Below are 20,669 nucleotides of genomic sequence, written 5' to 3' on the forward strand. Positions count from 1 at the left end.
GTATCACTTTAATTCCTAACTTTTTAATTGTTACACATTTGACTATGAATTTTGAATCTTATTTCAAATAAGAATAATTGAAGATATCATTAAATTTTTTAAGGGTAAAATCGTCAATTTGATAAAATATAAACTAATTTGACAAAAATAAATGTCAAATAAATATTTTTGAATTTTTAAAAATTATTTCTACCCACTAAAAATAAAATTATGTAAAATTGATAAATCTTTTAGACATTTATTTTTTTTTTACCAAATTAATTTTCATTATGTGTTTGGATGATGATCATGTAAAATTAACTTTCAAAAATTAATCATGTAATTTTTATTAATTTTTATCAATTTTACATAATTTTATCATTGGTGGATAAAAATAAATTTTAAAAAACTAAAAATATTTTTTTGACATTTATTTTTTGTTAAATTAGTTTATATTTTATTAAATTGATGATTTTATCCTTAAAAGTAAATAATAGTATCTTCAATTGTCCTTATTTGGAACAAGATTCAAAATTCAATATATCACAATTAATAAATTAAAAATTAAAGTGACATAAATCCCAAACTATAAAAGACTATTAATGTAATTTGCCTATATCTTAAACACAATTTTTTTAATCTTACTAATCATTTTTTTTTTTTTTTGTTACAGGGAAATCCTCCTACCCGCTCGCAGGTCCAAGGCAGCGCCCCACGAGGAGATCACCAGGGTGTCCTGTTGTCCGTTCCGAGTAAGAGACTATAACCTGGAAGCTTGTCCCGACCTCCCAAGGCAAGTTTCGATTAAGTCAGGACTCGCACAGTGGGGAAATATTAAACCCACACCAAGTAACTGATTAGGCATCCTTGAGGTCCAACCTCCTAATCAACAGTGCTTCGCTCAAGAGATTGGCCCAAAAAAAACATTAAACTTGTGACCTTGAAACTTAAACCCCAAAACCTTACCATAGTACCTCAAACCACAATGCCACAACCCTTGGTACTAAAATAGTAACTAAAAATCAAAAAAATAAGATTAAATTACCCATTTAAACGACCGCATAGTGTATTTGATCATTCTGACACGGTCAGCTGCCGCGTCTCTGCTCATCAATAGGCAGCTCCACACTCTAATCCCCCCAAACCTCTCTCTCTCTCTCTCTCTCTCTAGGGAGATAGAGATAAAAATGCAAACTTCACCATTCAGCCATGGACGCTCCCACCACCACCACCACCACCACCACCACCAACTCCTCCTCCTCTGGGAAAGGTGGCGAATGACCTAGGCGGAGAAGCGTCTACGAATGGGTTCAATATCTCAGGCTTAGATATATATATATATATATATCGAGAGAGAGAGAGAGAGAGAGTAGGAAAAGATGGGTCAGGGACTTAGTTGCACGGCGAGCCACGAACATGAGCTCTTCACTGCTGTTCAGTTCGGGGACTTGGAAACTGTTGAGACTCTCTTGGAGAGAGACCTAACTCTCATCCACCAAACCACAGTTTACGATCGCCACTCTTCTCTTCACATAGCAGCTGCCAATGGCCAGATCGATGTGGGTTCTTCGAATTTTGAAGTTTTTTATACACAATTTTGATGGGTTTTGAATTTTGATTGATGGGTTTGTTTGTCTGTGTTTGCCTTTGTTTCAGATTGTTACTCTGCTTTTGGATAGATCTGTTAATCCAGATTTGTTGAACCGTCACAAGCAGGTGAGCATTGCTTTAATGTTTGATGATGATTGGCTGCTGAGAAAATTATAGGGGAAGTTGAATGTTTTCTATTTATTTACCTTGAATTTCTAGTTAGTAGGCAGAATGTTAAATCTGGTTAGCTCGTATATGCTTGATTGATCTTGTGGGTTGCTTTGCTTGGTTTAAATTTCTCTTCTCACTTTGTTGACTTTCTTATTTTGGTAATTGAAAATGGCTTAGACACCACTGATGTTGGCTGCAATGCATGGGAAGATCTCTTGTGTGCAAAAGCTCATTCAAGCTGGAGCTAATGTATGTCAAATCTCTCTCCTTGTCTCTGTGTGTATTGTGTTTTTGTTTCTCTATCTACACAATCTAAGTATGAATCTATGCAGAGGAATGCTTCTAGTAATTTCTCAATCTTGTATGAACTTTCAAATCAGAATTGATTTTGGTGATGTTGAACATTTTGATCAGATTTTGATGTTTGATTCAATTCTTGGAAGAACCTGCTTGCACTATGCTGCTTACTATGGCCATTCTGATTGCCTTCAATCCATTCTCTCTTCTGCCAGTTCCTCCCATGTTGCTGTTTCTTGGTGGGTCTCTCTCTCTCTCTCTCTCTCTCTCTCTCTCTCTCTCTCGTTTTCTCGTTCTCTTTCTCTTTCTCTTTGCAGATTCATTAGGAGAATCCATAACTCTAAATTTCTATACATTGAATTGGGATTTCAGGGGATTTTCGCGTTTTGTAAATATCAGAGATGGTAAAGGAGCAACTCCATTGCACTTGGCAGCCCGTCAAAGGCGGCCTGAATGTGTCCATATTCTCTTAGACAATGGAGCTCTCGTGTGTGCTTCAACCGGGGGTTATGGGTATATTTCTATTAAAGATATAATTGTGTTTCATTGTTGTGGTGTGAATTTTGTATCTGATTTGAATCATTTCTCTATAGATTCCCTGGAAGCACTCCCCTTCATTTGGCTGCTAGAGGGGGTTCTCTAGATTGCATTCGTGAACTGCTGGCATGGGGCGGTGATCGACTTCAAAGAGACTCATCTGGGTACTGCTCAATTTTCTTCTTGACTAATTTCAGATAATACACAGATTTAAAGATGGATTAGTGCTGGAAAATGTGTATTAAGTGTATGGAAGAGAAAACAAATATCGCAAACAAGCTATAGTTTCTGATTATTGAATCTTTGTTGTGTTAACAGACAGATTTGTTCCAATCTCATTGGAGAACACATTTTTTACTCCTTCATGCTGAGAATAATTTTTATTTGTTTATGATTAGATATGAAATTGGAATTTAAATGCCAAACATGATAAAATTTCATCTCCATGTCATGGAAGCCCACAAGGATAATCAACATCTTTTCAGCTGAAAATATAACTTAATATTCTTCAACCCTTCAGATAGATTTCCTAGATCTGTATTTGGGTCTGAAGCCTGAACTTAGGTGCAAAAGATGAAAATTTTCTGGACTTATCTATTTGTAACTTCATCTCATTTTCTTCTCTCTTAACTAAGATTTACTGAAAATCTGAAATTCAGCCTTCTGTTTTATCTTGGCGTTGTACAGGAGGATACCATACACCATTGCTCTAAAGTATAAGCATGGAGCATGTGCAGCATTGCTAAATCCGTCATCAGCTGGGCCTCTTATATGGCCATCACCTTTAAAGTTCATTAGCGAGCTTAATGCAGAAGCGAAAGCTTTGTTAGAACGAGCCCTAATGGAGGCAAACAGAGAAAGGGAGAAGAACATTTTGAAGGGAACAGATTACTCGCTCCCATCTCCATCACATTCCGATGCTGGAATGGGTGACAATGTGTCCGAGGTAATTTGCTTTTATGCCTTTACCAAACTTTACAATATCGGTTTTATATAATGGTGACAAATTGAAATCCTTTAGTGCTGAAATTCTCATAGATGTTGCAAAACTGAAACACAATGTTGAAATTTTCAAATTTGGTATCTTACTCTTAGAGTTTAGAGTCTTAGCTTTAGACATCCAAGTTGACCAGAAACGTTCAAATTAATGGATTTTTCCCATATCCTAACTCTAAGAAGCATGGACACGGACATGTGACATGACATGAGTACGATATGGACACGCTGATATGTTAATGTTCAAAAAATGCGGGACACGACACATGGGGGGCACGCATGAAATATATAATTTTATATATTTATTATATATTATATATATGAATATATCATTCAAAGATAATAAAAAATGCAATGTGACACTAATTCCTATAAATTTATATGGTTTTTGTTTTGTTATTGTATCTTAAGTTATTTTGTTCAAACTTATAATTAGTTTCACATATGTCTAATCGTGTGTTCTCCAAGTGTCTAAAGAGTGTCCGAATCTTTAAAAAAAATTTAAAAATAGGACACTTTTTGAAGAGTGTCGGACACGTGTTCTGAGAGTGTCCACAGAGTGTCGGTGTCCGACACGGACACGACACGGATGCGTCATCTTCTTAAAAGTGTCTGTACTTCTTAGTCCTAACCTATGACGTGCACTGCTGGCCTTCCTGATATTTTTTTAAACTGTTTATGACCTTTTATTTTATTTTATTTTTTTTGTTTTTATTTTTATAAGAAGAATAAAAATAAAATCAAAGAGTGTGCTGATGTTGGGTCAAAAAGGAATAAAAAATATTCTATGCTTCCTCAACATTTTATTGGCTAGGCAATTCAACTTGAGCCAGTCACATTTGTTAACTTGACACCAACTGGATTGGTGTACTTCATCAAATTGCCATTTGTAGAGAACAAATAAGTTATAACACAAAAAAATTTAAGAGAAGTTATATTTAGTCATGTACTACAAATGATTATATGTTTTGTTATGAGATATCTTGTATTTACTGTACAGTCAAGAGTACTGTAAGGGGTCGTTTATGAATGCGGAGGGCCAAGGCCCTAGGATTACATAGTATATATTGTAATTTTCGGGTAGAGTTTCATAGAGAGCTGTGTTGAGAGGTTAAAAGTCTTCTTGTAATCCTTATTGAGCATAGTAGATTTTGTTTTCTCTGCGTTGAGAGTAGGCATCCCGCCGAACCACTTATGTCTTGTGTTCCGTGTGTGCCTGTTCTTTTATTTACTAATTTATTGTGTGATTGAAACCATGATATTGCACAACTTGTTTAGATACCACAACTCTGTTATGCCCGTCTACAAAGAGATGTAGCTTTTATGCATTGAACTAAGATAACAGAGATCATCACCAATCAATGAAACATTTACTCCAATGCAGGCCAGCGACACTGAGTTATGCTGCATATGCTTTGATCAAGTGTGCACAATCGAAGTGCAAGATTGCGGCCACCAAATGTGTGCGCAATGCACACTAGCATTGTGCTGCCACAACAAACCCAACCCAACAACGGCATGCCTTGCTGCACCAGTATGCCCTTTTTGCCGGAGCAGCATTGCTCAACTAGTGGTTGCCAAAGTCGAGACCAACCATGACATTGCCATCTCCAAGCTAAGAAGGTCGAGGAAGTTGAGGAACTTCAGCGAGGGAAGCAGCAGTTTCAAGGGCTTGTCGGCAGTTGGTTCGTTTGGCAATAAAACTGGTGGTGGCCGGGGCTCAGGGAGGATTGCTGCTGAGAATGAGTGGGCTGATAAGCCTTGATGCCCAGCAAAAATTAGGATTTGGGTGTATATAGATAGATCTCTATCTGCATTGTAGATTTTGGGAAGCTAATAAGCAAAGAAGTGATTTGCATGGGTTGGTGAGTATTGTTGTGCGGGTCTCATTGTTGTATTCTTGGTTTTTTATAGCTTGAAGAAAGCATATTTGGGTGCGTTGAGGGCCTGTTGGTTTCCTGGAACAGAAGAAAATAATTCTTCTTCGCATCCAATCCTCTTGTTGTGTTTTGGATTTTGGCTTGTGGATTTACTAGAAGATAAAGGATGAGAAAAACAAATCAAATAAAGACTACTCTTTTTTTCTTCTTCTTCATTTTTTTTTTTTTTTTTTTGAGATAAATTACAGACACCCTTGAGGTTTATTAAACTATTCAATAAGTTCTATAGATTTGGCTTAATTTACTGATTTCCTTTTTTATTAGAGTTAGATGGATCGGAATTAATACAGATGGTGTATACACATAAGAATATTCAATGATATCATTTTTTCATCTATGAAACTAACGAATGATTGTTAAAAAGAAGAAAGTGTTACATGAATTAAAAATTTAAAAGAACACGTTGAAATTATACTAAACTTATAAAGTTTCATATATTATCTTTAAATTTTAAAGAAATTAGTATAATTTTACCTTTGGATTATTGTTCACGAATGTGATCCAAATACAATTTTAGAGTCAAACAAATATAGAGTTGGGTTGACCCCACCATGCCCTATTTCTATTTGTGAAAGAGAAAGGAGCATCATAGCATGGGACTCTGAGATGCATTACTAGGTTCAATATATATATAATTATATAATAATGATTTGTTGGTGTTACTTGGTTATGTGATAATGTCTGCACTGGTTTAATAATTTTGGGCAGAGTCGTTGATTTTTTGTCAATTATATACGCAGACAAGTGAGATGGGGGGTTAGCAGATGCAGGACAGAGATATACTATGATTTCAGACTTGATCTACACATGTGGATTTGGAAGTGGTGTGTGTGATCCCAAGTGAGTTTTGTATTGATTGGTAATTTGGACTATGAATATGTGAATTGAAATGTAATTCTTTATTTTTAATAATTGAAAGTGGTGTAAGAGATTCACAATTTTAGTTTTTTTGGTACATCAATTGAGAGGAGAATCCAACTCCTAATTTTATAATAAATTATACAAGTTTTGAAGTTCATTTAGTGTTTAAGAAATTCTAAGTAGTGTTTGTTAAGTGTATTGAAATAAAGGTGGAATGAGATGGAATAGTTTATTTATTTATTATTTTTTTTTTTTATAAAATGATCATTCACTTAAAATAATAAATAATAATTATATTTAATATTTATTTTAAAAAATCAAATGTAAAAATAAATTTTTTAATAAAATCATCATTCAATTTCATTCTATTCAACAAAGCCAACATTGTGTTAATGTGATACTCTCAATCTTATAGTGTTGGATTGAGTGAGGTAAATAAAATAGAGTTAATAAAGTGATTTTATAAAACTATAGGGTCATCCCATTCTAATATAAAATTGAGAGGGGAATTTGTGCCGAACAAATGGGTCGAGCAAAATCTGGTTTGGGCCCTGTTCTTGACCTAACAACGGGGCTGGAAAGACACTCAAGTGTTGGGCCGAGATGTCTAATCAGCTCGGACCAAGGGTGGAGTTCAATCAAACGGTAGCCTTGCTTTCGATCGGGCTAAAAGATGACCAATGATTTTGGTTGGGCAGTGGAGCCAGGCGGAATTTGCCTGGATGAACATAATACGACCGAGCTAAGAAGTAGTTAAGGTTAGAGACTCCGCCACGAGCAGGCTAACCGTGCCCGACCATGAGTGGAGGTCAGATAAGGTTGGCTTCGATGAGTTCACCTAGCTTGACTGAGCTGAAGGTGACCAGTTGGGCACCTCGGATCTAGGCCAGTTGGAAATAGCTAGTCTTGAAGGGTGGACAACATTGCACCGGGCCATGGACAGCTCAGCAGGAGTTGCTATGTGGCCCAATTGAAGTGTGAATGAGGGAACCCGCTCTCCGTATGCGTCAATATCGTTTGACTATTTTGTTGATACGGTTTGGCAGTATTGACGTACACATGTGTAAAGTGAAGAGGGAATAGTACATCCATGTATCCAGGAAAGGACAAGCAAGGTAATGCGCTTACAAACTATATAAACCTTGTGGCGTCTCCATGCAACATGTCTGCGATCTTTCTTACATAGAGTTATTGTCTTTTGTCTTCTTCCTCTCTCTAAGGGTGCTAACTTAATCATTTGAGGGGTTTTTCGACAACACACCCATCGGGTAGCTCACCATCGCTGTGTTTTCAGGTTTTACAATACCGTTTGGAGTAATGCAATATTTGGACGAAAGGAGTACAGAAACGAAGAATATTTGCTCCCCGTACAAAAACTAGTAATTAAAATCTAAAAAAATTTGGGGTTCATGAATTTATTAAATGAGCCTAAAAATTTAGTTTAAGTTGGTTTTTAGTCTAGCAAAACTCAATCAAGCATTAATTGATATTTTTAGAACGGTTTATGGACAGCTCTATTAATTTGTAATCTTATGTGTGGCGAATATTGGATAATTATTGGGTACTATTACAATATTATAGGATACTATTTATATAACAGTATGAATTAATGACCCAGTAAGAAATTTTGATGATAAGACATGATGATTTACGTTTATTAAGTAGTTGAAAGATAATGACTTAGGTGATGGTTGATAATCTAATTAGTATTTAAAGTTGAATATATTAAATAAAAATCAATTAAGTCCGTGTTTGATAATCATAAATAGTATCACTTATAAATTTAAGTGATTCTAAAAATGTAACTTAAAAAATTTAAGTAATAGAAAATTTATTTAATTCTAATTGAATTTATAAATATTTATATGTAAATATTAACATATACTGTTATAATTTCACAATCGCCGTCATCACCACCACCACCATCACCATCGTCATCGCTACCATCTCCACCACCATTATCACAACCATTACCGCCTTCATCACTATTGTCATTATTATTATAAACATCACTATCATTCCACTACCACAATCACAACAACCACAACAACTCTTCACCTTCATAACCATTGTCATCGTTGTCATAAGTCCACTATCATTCTACTATCACAATAACCACTATCATTACGTCATTATCGCCACTATCATTTTATCTCTACTACCAGTAGCGGAGCCACATGGGGCTTTGGGGGGTCATGGGTCCCCTCTAGATTTTTGATTTTTTTACATATGTATGTAAATAAAATTTTAAACAAAAATAATATTTATAATAAACTGTCAAGAGTGTTTTTAAATTTATGAAAATAATAATGATTTTTATTGAAAATGAAGTGACTACAACAAATTATATTTTTATGTATGAAAATTTTATGAAAAAATCTCAATATAAAGGTAATATTCATCATTATTGATATGCAAATATAATTAATCTCACTATATATATGTAAAAATTACTAAGAGTGTTAGTTATATTTGCATGTAGAGTTCACCCTTCATATGTTGCTTTACTATTAGTTGGTGATATCATATGTCAATAATGATGTGATATTACTATCATATCCAATTTTTACTCAAATTTTGTAATAATTTAATTTATCTTACCATTATATAATTTATTTTAAGACTTAAATATATGAATATTTTTACATTGTCCATGATACACTAGTTACATGCAATACTTACTTTTGATTTTACTCGAAATTAATTATAAAATTTTATGTAAAATACTTTTGTAATAATTTATTTAAGTTTTTGTACTTAATATTAATTTAAAAATTATTATTACCTTCTTATTAATATTATTGGTTATGGAAAAAAAATTAAAGTTATAATCAAGAAGTGCCTATTCTGATTTAATTTTTTGACTGTGTCACTATCTACGACATTACCCCTCCACGATCACTATACTATAACAATTATTTTTCTATCTCCACCACCATTGTCGTTAGTGTTATAAGGACTATTGTTGTCTCCATCTACCCCCACTACCATCAATTTACTATCATAATATAAAATTTTAAAATTCAATATTATACCTATTAAATAATTTATTTTAATTCAACATTAAAAAAATTATTAATTAACCCGCAAGGGTAGCCCAGTTGGTTGAGGCCAAGGGACTTGGGGCCTAGGAGTTTGCTCCTCTCTAGGTCTCAGGTTCGAATCCCACTCCCAGCTGTGCTCCTGGCAGGCCACTGCGTCTTTGCCTGGTCGATCGGCTCAGGGCCCCGAGATTAGTCGAGGTGCGACACTCCGAAGGAGTGCTGGCCCGGACACTCGGTCATCAAAAAAAAAAAAAAAAAAAAAAAAAAAAAAAAAAATTATTAATTAACTTTTTAACTTAAAAAATTTAGTATTTAAATTTTAGTACTTAACTTTCAATTTTTAACATTTAACTTTTAATTCTATCAAACACTAATTACGATTTCTTATTTATTACGAATATCATGTGGAGGATGTCATATAATATTTTTTAAAACCATCTAATAATATTCTCTGCCTTAAGCTATCTAAACTGCTGACATGAACCAATTGTTGACTGACGACCTGTGGGTCATTTTGGCATGAAAAATGTTAGGAATAAAATTATTAAAAAATTTATCAAATGTGGATATCACAAAAGCGGTAAATGAATAGAATCATTCGTAAACAAATTTAAACTTTACTCAGTAAGAGTTCGTTCGAACTCGATTCACTAATTATTATTATTATTATTATTTTATTTTTTTATTTTTTTTTTTGCGTTCAAATTTGAACTCAAACTCGTTTTCTTTAAATTTTTAATAAATAAGTCCAAGCATTGTAAAACTCGTCACGTTGGCAAGGCTCGTTAACCAGCTCGTTTAATATTTATTATTTATATATTAAATAATGTAAAAATATATAAAAAAAAATAAGATAAATATGTTATTTATATATTTAAAAAATATAAATATAAATAATAGTTAATTATATATATAATGCATTTATATAATAGTGGTAGTAGATAAAATTATTTTGATAAAATATTAATATTTTTTTAGAATGTTTATATACATTGTAATATAATTATATAATCAAAATTTTAATTGTAACTTAGGGCTGGTTTGGCGTAGCTTAAAAAAGACAAAAAGTCAAAAAGTTACTCAAAAAGTTAAAAAATTATCCTTATTCACATAAAAAAATTAAAAAATTAATTTTCTCAACAAAAGTACAACTTTGATATCATCTATGCGCAGTTGCTGTGCTGCGTTTGTTGACAAAAATGATATGATTGGGTGTAATTTTAGATGGTTGTTGTTCGGCCCATGGAGGCCATCACGGGTCCCTTTTTGATAATCTAAACCGTTTAATGTGTAAAAATCGTTCAGTATTATGTCTGTAAAAAATCATATTGATCAAATATTGATAACTGCATGATCAAATCAGTTATGTACAACAAATGGATGGTGTTATAATTAACGATTGAAAAAAAACAAATCTGATCAGATAGCTATCGATATCCGATCAACGTGATTTTTTATAGTCATATAGTACTCGACGAGTTCTACACATTAAACGGTTCAGATTATCAAAATGGGACCCGTGATGACTCCCATGGGCTGAAACAAAATCGTCTAGTGCAATGCCCGAAAAGTAGCCAATAATTTCTTACTCCCATTTCACTTGTGCAGATTGTACGGCTGTGGCCCACACCTCTCCAATCTTTTCTTACACTCTTCTTTATACAATTTTTTAATACACATTTTTTCATAAAAAGTCAAAAAAGTTAATCCAAACATTTATATTTTTTTCTCAATTTTTTAATCCAAAAAGACAAAAAATGTACTTATTTAGGACACCCCAAACAACCTTATTTACAAATATAAATATATAAATTTTTTGACTGGTTAAGACTCATGAATAGGTTCAAACTTTAGTCAAACTTAAGCCAATTCAATTCGAGTTTGATTCGTTCAATTTTTATTGAATTTAAATTCAAATTCAAATTTATTAAAATCTTAATAAATAAATTTTAAAATATTAAAATTGGACTCGATTCGATTAGTTTATCGGCCTAATATCAAGTGAGTGATTTAGATTGTGTTTAGTTGGGGATTTAAGGATAAATTTGAAAAGGAAGATAGAAAAGATATGTGGAATGTGAATAAAATATATTTATATTTTACCTAGTTTCATACACCTTTTCCCCTTTCCTTTCTAAATTTCTTCCTAAATCTTCAAACTAAACACAACGTTAAGGTAGCGTTTGGTAACGTTTACGTTTTTTGTTTATGTTTACAAAAATTTTATAAATTGACTTTTGTTTATTTTTAAAAACATAAACTAAAAAAATATATTTGTTTAGGCCTAAAATATTTATATTTATATTTATTTTTATTACTTATGACAATGGGATCACACATTATAATTGAAAAAAATTAATTGAAAACAAAGATTAATTGAAAAAAAAAATATATGAAAAAAAATTATTTAAAAAAAATTTGAAAACGTAAACTCATTTTTTGAATTTAATCTTTTTTTCAAATTTATAAATTGATACAACTATTTATAAACTAAAAAAATTTATTAAATAAATTTTTATAATAATTTTAAAACTTTTATAAATATAAATTAAAGAATGAAAACGAAATGATTAGCAAACAGATGCTAAGGGTGTGTTTGGTAACGTTTACGTTTTCAGTTTATATTTACAAAAATTTTATAAACTGGTTTTTGTTTATTTTTAGAAAAACATAAACTATAAACGCGTTTGATAATTAACAAAATGTTTAAAAAAATTTAAAAATATAAAAAAGAGTAAGAAATGGCAAGTGATGACAAGTGGCGGCGGAAGACGGTGGTGACAAGTGGTGACGGTGGGTGGTGGGTAGCTAGTGGTGGCGGGTGGCGGGTGGTAGCGAGTGGGTGGTGGTGGGTGGCGGATGGCGGGTGGTGGCGGGTGGTGGTGGCGGGTGGGTGGGTGACGGTGGCGGGTGGTGGGTGGTAGCGAGTGGGTGGTGGTGGTGGCGGGTGGTGGGTGGTAGTGGTGGTAGGTGGGTGGCGGATGACGGGTGGTGGTGGGTGGTGGCGGGTGGGTAGTGGGTGGTAATGGTAGGTAGGTAGGTGACGGTGGCGGGTGGTGGGTGGTAGCGAGTGGGTGGTGGTGGCAGGTGGATGGCAGATGACAGGTGGTGGTGGTGGTTGGTGGGTGGGTGGGTGGGTGGGTGGCGGTGGTGGGTGGTAGCAAGTGGGTGGTGGTGGTGGTGGTGGCAGGTGGGTGGCGGATGGCGAATGGTGGGTGGTAGCGGGTAGATGGCGAGTGGTGGTGGTGGTGGATGGGTGAGTGACGGTGACGGGTGGTAGATGGTAGCGAATGGGTGGTGGTAGTGGTGGTGGTGGGTGGTGGTGGCAGGTGGGTGGTGGGTGATGATGGTGGTGGTAGTAGTGGTGGTGGTGGTGGTAGTGGGGAGGTGGGTGACGATGGCGGGTAGTAGGTGGTAGCGAAGGGGTGGTGGTGGTGGTGGTAGTGGCAGGTGGGTGGAGAGTGAGTGGTGGGTGGTGGTGGGTGGTGGGTAGTGGTTAGTGGTGGCGGGTCGGTGACAGGTGGCTGGTGGTGGTGGGTGGCTGGTGGTGGATGGTGGTGGCAGGTGGGTGGTGAGTGGTGGTGGCAAGTAGATGGCAGTTGGTGGTGGCGGGCGGCGGATGGTAGTGGTGGGTGGTGGCGGGTGGATGGCAGGTGGGTGGCGGGTGGTGGTGGTGGTAGCGGCAGCGAGGGGTGGGTGGTGGTGGCTAGTGGGTGGCATGTGGGTGGTGTCTGGTGGGTGGCTGGTGGGTAGTGGTGGCGGGTGGTGGGTGGTGTTGGGAGGTGGGTGGTGAGTGGTGGTGGCAGGTGGTAGTGGGAGGTGGGTGGTGGCTAGTGTTGGGTGGTAAAAAAAAAAAAAACTAAAAACTCAAAATGAAAACACATTTTTTGTGTTTACATTTTTTGGCCAAATTTATAAACTGAGACTACTGATTTATAAATCAAAAATTTTACCAAACAAGTTTTTATTTGAGTTTTTTAAATTTTTATAAATATAAACAGAAAACTAAAAACGTAAGTGGTACCAAACAACACCTAATAAATTCATTGAGAATCTCTAACATTGTTATTTTGGCAAGTGTCCCTCATGATGTGGGTCCACGTGGGGGAGGCAAATACTGTACGGTGAAGACTACCTTTTACATGGAGTGGTTGATTGATTAACAAACCAAAAGCGTGTGGACCTGTGTACGAAAAATTATGTAGTAATATTAGCCAAAATTTATCCACTATTCAAAATATCACATTGTAGCATGGTATTTCAACTCAATAAGATTAATTAAAATTATAAGATCTAATATTTTTTATTATGTTATTAGGAGATAACTTGGTATATATAAATGTCTAATAGTATAGAGCAGTCCCGCTGCATACCCCAGTGCGGGTCGAGTCCCCAGTGATGTGGCGCGCCCTCACTGGCTGAAAACTCAAAAAAAAAAAAAAAAAAATAGTTTTTTTTTTTTGGCCAATCCTGGAGTGACACCTCACTGGGGGTCGACCCCCAGTGGGGGTAGGAAGCATTTTTATAGTATAGAGTAATTGTTGACTTATTTTTCTTACGAAAGAAAATATTATAAATGCGAGTGTGTCAGTAACGATTGAAAAATCCTTACAGATTAAATTCAAGTCAATTATCAAGCGATTGCGTTAACGGTTCTTTTGCCTCAACAAAGAGGACTTCAAAATTACCAAGTGTAGAGAAAAAAAAATTAAAAGAAAAATGATGGAGACGGATAAAGACGATTGAGTGAACAATCAAAGAAATAATTACTTACTTCTACTCCTATGCTTCGAAAATGAAGTGCATGAAATGCTTCGAAAAAGAAATATTGAAAATAAATGTTTCAAAATATAAATCTATGTTAAACTACTCCTAAGATAAAGAAAATGACAAGAAATATTGAAATCAATTAGAGCATCTCCAATGGTAGTAGGCATTTTACCTATCTAAATATTACTATAAAGTATATATTTTATTTTGCCTATTGACTGTTTTATGTTTTTACTCCAACCATGCTCTTTATTTTAGCTATTTATCCAAATATTATTAATTTTATAGAATGCCACGTCAACAACAAAGATGGAGGGAAATGATCCTAATGATTGAATACATTTTGCCTAGCATTGAAGGCTAGCTACATGTAGCTAGTGAATATGAGTTGAGGCAAAATGCCTAATCATATGCCTAGTGCATTGGAATTGAAAAAAGTGAATCACACTAGGCATTTTAACTAACAAGTATTATATGCCTAGTGCATTGGAGATGCTCTTATCTTTGATTTGAATTCTGGATCTTTACAATGTAGTCATTAATGGCTATTTATAGAGGAAAAAATACAACAATAACTACTTAGTAACTACCCATTTTTTTCATCTTCATTCTTGTCTTGCCATGTGTCATTCCACTCATCTACTTTGTCCTTTATATTCTCCATCATTTCCATAATTTTTTTTAACTTTCAAATAAATAAGAAGATACTACATGTCTCGAAAATAATAATAATATTTTATGATGCCAACAATAATGCTCCTGAATCATCCAATAACCTCTCCTGTGGACCCTTAATAGTATAGAGTAATGCTCCTAAATCATCCAATAACCTCTCCTGTGGACCCTTGATTGATGATAACACACCACCACCACCGCACTACGATGGAACGTAAGTCTACCGAACCCGTACCCATAATTCAACCCTAATATGTTGCCTCATAAAACCATGACATTTAGCCTATGTTTGGGAAGTTGAGTTTGAAGATTTTTTTTTGTTAAAATAGTCACAAAAAATAAAATAAATTTTTTAGTTTAATAAGATAAAATATCACATTTAATTCATAATTATTATATTTTTTTTCTCATAAAAAAAATTAAAAAAATCGAAAGACTTTCACAAATCAGGCTTTTTAGCCCCAAGCTAAAATATCTAAAAAAGTTAAAAAGTCAAAAAAGTCAACCCACTTCCCAAATGATGCCTTATTAGTTATTAGTACCTTTTATTTTAGCATCCAAATTTATATTTTGTTATATTAAGATTTCTTTTGTCAACATTACTTTTTAATTTAAAAGTTAAAAAGTCATTAAAAAAATTAAAAAGTCAACAACTTATATCAAAAAGTCAAAGAATCTCTTTTCTCTATAGTTTTTGCACATTTTTTCATAAAAAATCAAAAAGTCATCCAAAATATGCTAATTTTTTTATATTATATTTTAGTCAAAAAGTTAAAAAATTACTAAAAAAAATATATTCCCAAACGAGATCTAAAGAATGGAAAAATTTTATACAACCCTACATAAAATTATATAGGTTTTTCAAATGTACATAATTTATTTTATAAAAATAAGTAAATTCAATACAAATTCACGAAACCACATAAGTGTTTATGAATTTATGTAAATTTGTATTTAATTTGTGCATTTTTTGTGATCACTTATATAAATTCGTGAAAATTTATATAATTTTATGTATGATTGTATTACACACCGGGGCATTTCCCATTAAAAATTTTCTAATGATAGGATTAAAAACTTGTTATTGTAAAAATAATAATAGTAATAATAAAGGTAAATTACACTTTGCACCTTTTTATTTGATAATTTTCTCATTTTGGTTTTAATTTTTTTTTTCTTTAACTTCAACCGTTTTAAGTTTTTCTCAATTTATTTTTAAAATTAACTTCTTTTTTGAGTGAATTAATAAAACTAACTTATGTTCATAATTAGACAGAAAATATCACATTAACTGTTATATGACATAAATATATATTATTATATTAAGGTTTGGATTTGCGTTAGGTGTGAGTTATACATAATAATATTTTTTTATGTCATGTGGCTGTTAATGTATTATTTTCTGTCTAATTTTAGACATAAGTTAATTTTTGGCAAAAATTGAGAATAACTTGAAATATGAAGAGCTAAAGTGAAAAATAAATAAATTTTAAGGGCCAAAATAAAAAATTATCAAATATAAAAGAGACAAAGTGTAATTTACCCTGATAATAATGCTTATATATTAAGCTTGACACAAAATTTAATTATAGCTAAAAATTGACAAATTTCTTAATTTATACCTTTCTCATAATAGATATGGCTATAAAAATGAATCAGTTGCTAAAGATCCACTCGTGTTTATCTTATTAAAAATTCATTTGAGTAAATAAATCAAATTTAATACATTTTAAAAATTGTTAAAAATTTAAATTAAATTTCAATGGCCTATTACTCCACTCAATTATCAGGAGCGAAGTCGAGATTTCACCATGGAAGGGCTGTGATATTCACTCGTGAAACAGTGTTTCACCTAGAAAATGGAATCTTTGTTACAAATTAATCATCAATGAGATTGTATTATATTTGAATAATAAATTTAGATAGAAATTTTTTAAAAAAAAAAGAGAGGTAAAATATAATTATATTTTATTTATATATATATATTTTTATTTTTTTTAATTTTAAATCCCTACTCACTCCGAAAACAGCGGAAGAGAAACAAGGAAGATGGTTTTGACAAAAGCAAGATAGTTAGTGGATGGCTTGTCCACACATGCATGAGAACAGTACTGGAACACCTCCTCCATAACCATTACCATGCTCATCAGAGCCAAACCATGGACTAGAATGAGGAGGAGGAGCTATGCTGCCATTAACAAACAGAGAGTTTTGTTCACCATCAAGCTGAGCCAGTACTGCAACCTCATCCTCAGGTCCATAGATGAGTGGGCTATTATGGCTCCTTCTATGTTCATTAGCAGCCATTCTCTCAACTGCAAGAAAGTGCCCAAGTGATGGAGTATTGTTGTTGTTGTTGACAGTCTCAGCATCTGTAGTGTCCCTTGGGCACAGAGAGATACACCAATTAGGTTTGAACCTGTAGGTCTTCTTGTTGTTGTTGTTGGCTTCTGAAACTTGTGGTCTCCTCCTCATAATTGATGTTGTTCTATTTCTAGTTCTAGTTCTAGTTCTAGTTCTAGTTCTAGAGAGATCTACAATGCTAGAAACACCCAATAAGCTCCCAAGAGTTATGCTCTTCTCATGGAAGAATGACCCTGTTGACTGAAAACCAATCATAGTGTAATCAAAACAGAGATTCATCTTAAGCAACCACTTTTATACTAATTAATCTGCACGTTCATATTTTAAAATTTTTTTGTTTTGAGATTTTAATAATAACATCTTGCATATAGAGTGCATTGGTGGTAGGATGGGATAAATAAAGCAAATGAATACACATACAATAAGTTCAAGCAATTAGGAATAAATATGATAATCAAAGGTACATAAATCAAAACTAAAAAGAACATGCAATCTGTGTTTAGTGCAAGTACACGTATCGCGAGCAGTTCATGCATCGGACACATGTTACACTTGCCCCAAACACAATTTTTCCACTAATATATAATTTTTTGTTCCTTCTATATTTTTGCAATTTTTTTTTACTGACCTCTGTATCCAAATCTGATGTGGAATCAGAAGAGGAAGTAGGAGGAGAAGCACTGAGAAAAGTGTGGAAAGATGCTGATCCAAAAAACCCACTGTTTCTGACCAAACCACCAACTCTCTCATTCAGTGGCTGCAGCAAACCCAATGGCCATCCCTCTTCCTGCTTCAATCAAATCACTCTCATCTCAATTTCAGTGGTTTCAATTTCAAACTCAACAACAACAACAATGTCATAAAACAGAGTAAATTATCACAAAAAAACACTGAGTGACCAACAAAACAATTTTGAGTCAGACAAACAAGTAGTACCTGTCGAGCCATAGCAAGTATTCTCAGATTTCAAATAGAGAAATAGAGAGCTGTCATTTCCATAGTATTCTCTCTACTGCTAAACAATAGGAGTGCTGAGAAGATGAACATGTAGTAAATCTGTATGGAACATGGTGGATGTTTTATATGCTATCAAAGAAAAAGGGCACACTTGAAAGAGTGAGAGAGAGTCAAAAAGAGTGATCAATGACAAGAGGTCTTGTCATTCCTAAGCCACTTTATCTGCTTTTTTTATTACTTTGGTTTTGTTGATGGGAAAGAAGAAACATAATAATCATGCATATATATGTGTTGTATATACTAATAAAGCAAAGGGTATTACCCACCCCCAAAAAACAAAAAAAGCAAAGACAAATTCAAGTTGTCTTTTTTATAATGACAGTTTTGCCTTCTTACAATTTTTTTTGTGGTTGCTATGTGTTGACAAGTGAATTTTATCATTTTTAGTTTGATATATGGTGGGTGTTTGAAAAATTGTTATTTTAGTAGGTTATTTTAGGTTTTAACTATTTTAATAGGTTAAATTTTTATATTTGAGAAGATGATTAGTTTTTTTATAGTTGGATGTAATATTTGTGAGAAAAAAAATGAAATAATTATGAATTTGATGTGACATTTTATCTTATTGACTATTTTAACTTATTTTGTCTTTTGTGAATTTTAGCCTAAAAGAGACTAAAATTCTTCTTGCCAAACACCAATATAGATTTACAAAATTAAATGTTATGCATACATATAACACTTATCATATTTAAAGAATAAGAAAATATAAAATTGTAGATAAATAATTGAAATGCAGTAACAATGAAAAATAATGTAGGGTTTCATTATTTTCTAGATGTGGTAAATTTTATGAATAGAAAATAGAAAAACGAAGAAAACTTTTCATTTTTCAATGCAAAGAGATGTGTGAAATGTCATATTGTGCACTTGCACTCAATTTCTAATTTAATTATTTGTTATGGTAAGGGTAAGGGGTCCTTAATTTAGGTGTATCTCTAAATCTAATGAATTACAAATGAGGCCTGCTTCTTCCAATGTGAGGGCCAGAGGGGGGAAGAGAGGGATCCAATGAAGGGTAAAGAAGAGTAGCGCTTTTTTTTGCTTTGGTGTATGCCAATAAGCTTATTACAAAAAGTCTTCCCTTCTAATTGATTGCACCTTTTACTTTGGTCCACAGGTCCTTCTCATCTCTTTACCATATATATATATATATATATATATATTTTGGACGATTAAGAAAAGTTCCACAGGTTCTTCTCACCTCTTTACCATATATATATATATTTGGACAATTAAGAAAAAAAAAAAAAAAATCAAAGTTCTAGCCTTTTAACAAAATAAAGAAAAAATTAGTGAAATTTTCCTCTCTACTTTTATGTAATATGAGGTTTAAGATTTTTTTTAGATAAATTACAAATACACCTCCTGAGATTTGATTAAAATACAAATCTCCCCTGTAGTTTTGAAAATTACATTCCACCTATGAGGTTTTTGATTTCATAACAAATCGTCTATTTTATTAATAAATCATAAACTCAATTAACAGTTTTAATGATGTTAAAAATATGTTTTAATTAATAATTTAGCTAATTTTATTATTGTATAGAGAGTAATTATGAATTTCATATTTTTAGTTAATTTTGTTAAATAAAAAATTCAAATAAGAGGGTATTTGTAATTTTTTATACCACGGAAAACAATCTGTATTTTAAGCAAATCCTAAGAGTGTATTTGTAATTCACCTTTTTTTTTTATTAACTAATGTCTCCCAATATTTTTACAGAAAATTTGACTCAGAGAAATTTGACTCGACTTAGAGAAATTTCAATTTTCATAGAAAAAATTGAAATTTCTTTGAGTCGGGGTTAAATTTCTCTGAATCAAATTTTTTTTGTAAAAATATTGATAGACCTTAACAATTATAAAAATATTATATATCGTTTATTTTATAAAATCTTAATATAAAATATTTTAAATTTTTTTGTCCTTATTATTATATTATTATTTTTTGTAAAACATCCTGGGATTATGCTATCTCGTTTCCATATGGTCCCTCAGATGAATGGGGCCCGACCTTTTCAACCAGACGCCCCACATGATCTTGCGATAGTGGATATGATGAGCTGTTCCTATCCACACGATCTACCGTCACAACATTTACATGCAACATAATAATGTAGGGCATGTATTGTTTTTTAGGATAAATTACACCCACCCCCTCTGAGGTTACTGATTAGTACAGATTCCTCTCTTCTATTTAAAAAATTACATTTTCTTTCTTAAGGTTTATATTTTCATTATAAATAATCTTTTAAATTATCAATATCATACTTTAAAATTTTCCAAATCATCATCTTGTCATTTTTCCTATCATTTCTTCTTTCTATCATTATAATTATATTCTACAATTTTTTATCATTAAATTTTATATGAACATATTCTTATTAAGTGATAATATACAACCATAAATTTTATATTGAATTTT

General features: G+C 32.9%; 2 protein-coding genes across 4 annotated transcripts; one reads left to right on the forward strand and one right to left on the reverse strand.

The window, feature by feature from the left end:
• The first annotated feature begins 1,040 nt into the window (after nucleotides 1-1,040).
• On the forward strand, nucleotides 1,041-6,528 carry LOC114268090 (putative E3 ubiquitin-protein ligase XBAT31). 2 transcript variants are annotated; one of them, XM_028209194.2, is made up of 8 exons: nucleotides 1,041-1,538; nucleotides 1,636-1,695; nucleotides 1,918-1,989; nucleotides 2,155-2,276; nucleotides 2,410-2,550; nucleotides 2,631-2,738; nucleotides 3,262-3,520; nucleotides 4,955-5,665. In XM_028209194.2, the coding sequence occupies exons 1-8, from the start codon at nucleotides 1,359-1,361 to the stop codon at nucleotides 5,333-5,335; spliced, it is 1,323 nt and encodes a 440-aa protein (XP_028064995.1). In that variant the 5' UTR covers nucleotides 1,041-1,358; the 3' UTR covers nucleotides 5,336-5,665. The 2 variants fall into 2 exon arrangements, with proteins under 2 accessions (XP_028064995.1, XP_028064996.1); XM_028209195.2 differs by lacking the exon at nucleotides 4,955-5,665 and adding an exon at nucleotides 6,251-6,528 and having other exon boundaries at nucleotides 1,049-1,538.
• Nucleotides 6,529-16,811: 10,283 nt separating this feature from the next.
• On the reverse strand, nucleotides 16,812-18,434 carry LOC114268108 (uncharacterized). 2 transcript variants are annotated; one of them, XM_028209223.2, is made up of 3 exons: nucleotides 18,161-18,434; nucleotides 17,853-18,011; nucleotides 16,812-17,464 (listed from the first exon to the last, which is right to left on the reverse strand). In XM_028209223.2, the coding sequence occupies exons 1-3, from the start codon at nucleotides 18,170-18,172 to the stop codon at nucleotides 16,934-16,936; spliced, it is 702 nt and encodes a 233-aa protein (XP_028065024.2). In that variant the 5' UTR covers nucleotides 18,173-18,434; the 3' UTR covers nucleotides 16,812-16,933. The 2 variants fall into 2 exon arrangements, with proteins under 2 accessions (XP_028065024.2, XP_028065023.2); XM_028209222.2 differs by having other exon boundaries at nucleotides 17,853-18,014; nucleotides 18,161-18,328.
• Between the last annotated feature and the right edge of the window lie 2,235 nt (nucleotides 18,435-20,669).

This window comes from Camellia sinensis, chromosome 3 (assembly GCF_055761805.1).
Source record: "Camellia sinensis isolate YWXY chromosome 3, ASM5576180v1, whole genome shotgun sequence".
NCBI classification, from domain to species: Eukaryota; Viridiplantae; Streptophyta; class Magnoliopsida; order Ericales; family Theaceae; genus Camellia; species Camellia sinensis.